Raw genomic sequence first — 2,971 nt, forward strand, 5'->3', positions numbered from 1 at the left:
CCATCTTTCTTATAGGCCCTTTCCAATATTTAAGGGCTGCACTAAGGTCTCCCCGGAGCCTTCTCTTCCCCGGGCCCTTGAGAGGTCCTTCTCCGGTGGTCCTTGAGAGCCGCTGGCCCAGCCACTCCCCACCCCGGCTCAGTCCCAGGACATGGGGGCAGCACACCCGCATGTCCCCAGAGACCATGGGGGTGTGCCTGAAGAAGGGCCAGGAAGGGAGTTAAACACCTGTGGAGAGCAGCGGTAGGCATGTGTTAAAGCTCTCCACTGGAGGAGGAGGTTTCCCTTCACTGAGCCTCGCCTTATGAGGAGTTAAATAATCCTTTTTAAATGTACGGGAGTAGGAATGAGTCCTTATTTTATTTAAAAATGGGATTTGAAGAAATCCTTATGATTCTTCTACAGTGGGAAATTCTCACTAACGCGCGCTCCTGTTTCCAGGGGGCTGGAGATGGGCAAACCCAAGGGGTTAAAGAGCACGCTTTTGATGCTCCTGAGCGATTTAAGAGCATTAAAGTAATTAAACGGTCGAGCCAGTTCTGCGAGGTGACTCCGCACGCTGTAAAATGCTGCCCAGAGGGACCTGGGGAAGTCCCTCAGCAGCTCAGGGCCAGAGCCTGTGCTCCCAGGGCAGCCTGGGCTGGTTTTGCCAGGCAGTTACTTCTCCCGACATGTTTCTCACCGCAATTAAACCAACAATGCGGACGGTGTCTTGGAGAAGCGCTGCGGCAATCCCAGAGGCTGCAGGAGGAGGACAAGTCCCTCGGGAAGGGGGCCTGCCCACGCCTCGCACATGCAGCGTGCTGTGCTGGCCCTGATGGGGACCCACCTGCACCCAGGAGCCCTACGGCTGCCAGCAGAGCTGCGGCCCCACAGGCCCTCCAGTACCACCTTGCAGATCCCTTTGGCCACCTCCTGCCTGCCCAGGATGTGGAAGATTTTCGCCAGGCGGTTCAGGACGGGGGGGTTCAGCCGCAGGAGTGAATTCCGTCAGTGATTTACTGCCTGCTGTGCTGATCAAAGGGACACAAACATCTTGGACTGATTCGCTGGGGAGGTGTTTTAACCGGCAGAGATGCGGTCTGTGGGGAAAGCTGGTGCCTCTGAACGCAGGGCTTGGCTCGTGGGTGATGTGCCTGGGAGCATGGTTCTGATCCTTATTTTTTCCAGCTGTGCTGGAGGAATCCAATAAAGGTACCGCTGTCCCTGCGGCTTTCACCGAGCTGCCGCCTGCTGCCTCACCAGGGGCTGATTTATGCCACTGGGGCCGAACGCGTGGCCTGGGAGGGGTGTGCTCCGTGCACGGCATCACTGAGAGTATCGCCGTCGGAGTGGTGGTGGAAAACATTTCCTTCCTTTCCAGCAGCATCCCCAGGCAGCACCAGGCCAGGGCTAGGGGCGAGAAGTTAGGACAAGTGAGAGGCCAAGTCACACAGCGGCCAAACCTCTCTCCAGCCCGTGGGCGATTTGCAGTTTGGGTTTGGGCGCTAGGCACAGGGAGGCGGCACATCCCAGCTGACCCTGGGCACACTATTACGCAGCTCACAGCGTGGCTCACACTCCTGCCTGCTTAACTTTCCCCCATACGTTCCTTCCCTCCAGTGATGTCCCTGTCGCTGCACGTCTGCAGGACACTGTGTTCATGCCCAGTGACACGGTCACAAGGTTGGTCTTAAACTCACCCCCTGGGAAGTTACTGGGGGATATAAAACTACAGCACATCCCCCACACCCTGGCAGCTCCTGGGTAACCCTCGGGTGCTTTCCTCCAGAGCAGGAAACACTTTTTAGAATAAACACTGAGAAGAACGCAGTCGTTAAACGACCTCACCCAGACCTGCCAGCGCTAACACAAGCAGGAAGCACAGGGCCATAGAGGACACGAGCACCTAGAGCATCATTTTATTGCCCAAAGCGGGACTGACTGGTTGGGCTGTTGCTTTAAGAATGTATTTTTTAGCAGCTTAGAGGCAATTTGTCTCTATGAAATCCTGGTAACTGGTTGGATGAAGCCTTAAACATGCTGCTTGAGGCAGGCCGGGGGCCTCTGTCACATCCCAGGTCCCTGCCTCGCTCCTGCTGTCTGCTGGCCCTGTCTGCTCCTGAGAGGGGACATTTCCTGGGGAAGGGGGATGCTGGGTGCCATGGTGATGGCTGCCATGGTGAGGGCTGGCACCATCCCCGCAGCCCTCAGGGACTAGAGCTGCCAGCACGGGGCTGCAGGCGCTCCCCAGGGACATGGGCAGCAAGGTGAGGCCACCGGCCAGGCTCACCTGGGTGGATGGGGAGAGCCAGACTTACTGGTGTAGGTCTCCTCACCTCCCGAATGGTCTGTGCCTGCTGGGAAGCAGCTTCTTGCATGGGGACTTCTTGCACGCGACGGTCTGGGACACCCAGCTCAGGCTCGGAGCACCCCAGGGTGGAAATGTGGGATGAGAGCTGCTCACACCAGCGCTCGCTGGTGCCTTCCTGGTGCTCACCAGCACAGAGCGTGGAGGAGTGGGGTGTGGAGCAGCAGATCCCCGTGTCCATCTCCCCTCTCACCTGGCTGCAGAGCCACGGCCGGCTGCACGCGGGCTCAGCCTCGCACTCCAGTCCCGCTGCTGCTGAGGACAGTGCTCTGCGCTGCATTGCAGGGGAAGGCAGTGGCCTCTGGCTGGGCCAGAGCAGAGCAGGGCTCCTGGTTTAGACAGCTGCCCCATTTCCAGTTCAAGGAGATAATGAAGAGACGCAAACGCCAGGTAAGAGCTGGGTTTCATCCACCCTCTGTGCACGTTTGGTGGGGGTCAGCGGTGCAGGAAGCACTGCCCAGCCCCGGCCTCATCCTCCCCACTCTCCTCCCGCAGTGGGAAAAGCTGGGCCCAGGCACATACAACATCAGGGACTTCCTGCAGGAGACATGGCCCTCCAGCCTCCGGGGAATCTGCGACACAAGGGAGCAGCGGGTCAGAGATGACAGCACGGGATGTCGC

At 58.6% G+C, this 2,971-nt stretch overlaps 1 protein-coding gene across 1 annotated transcript in view; it reads left to right on the forward strand.

The window, feature by feature from the left end:
- Nucleotides 1–2,237: 2,237 nt before the first annotated feature.
- Nucleotides 2,238–2,971, forward strand: part of LOC104489717 (chromosome unknown open reading frame, human C1orf177) — a 5,447-nt gene continuing 4,713 nt past the window's right edge. The window contains exons 1-3 of the mRNA XM_010131913.1: nt 2,238–2,249; nt 2,636–2,740; nt 2,846–2,958. Of these exons, the coding sequence (XP_010130215.1) occupies nt 2,238–2,249; nt 2,636–2,740; nt 2,846–2,958 (230 nt within the window). The remainder of the gene's footprint in view (nt 2,250–2,635; nt 2,741–2,845; nt 2,959–2,971) is intronic.

The sequence above is a fragment of the Buceros rhinoceros genome, unplaced genomic scaffold (assembly GCF_000710305.1).
Source record: "Buceros rhinoceros silvestris isolate BGI_N320 unplaced genomic scaffold, ASM71030v1 scaffold6982, whole genome shotgun sequence".
Taxonomy (NCBI): domain Eukaryota; kingdom Metazoa; phylum Chordata; class Aves; order Bucerotiformes; family Bucerotidae; genus Buceros; species Buceros rhinoceros.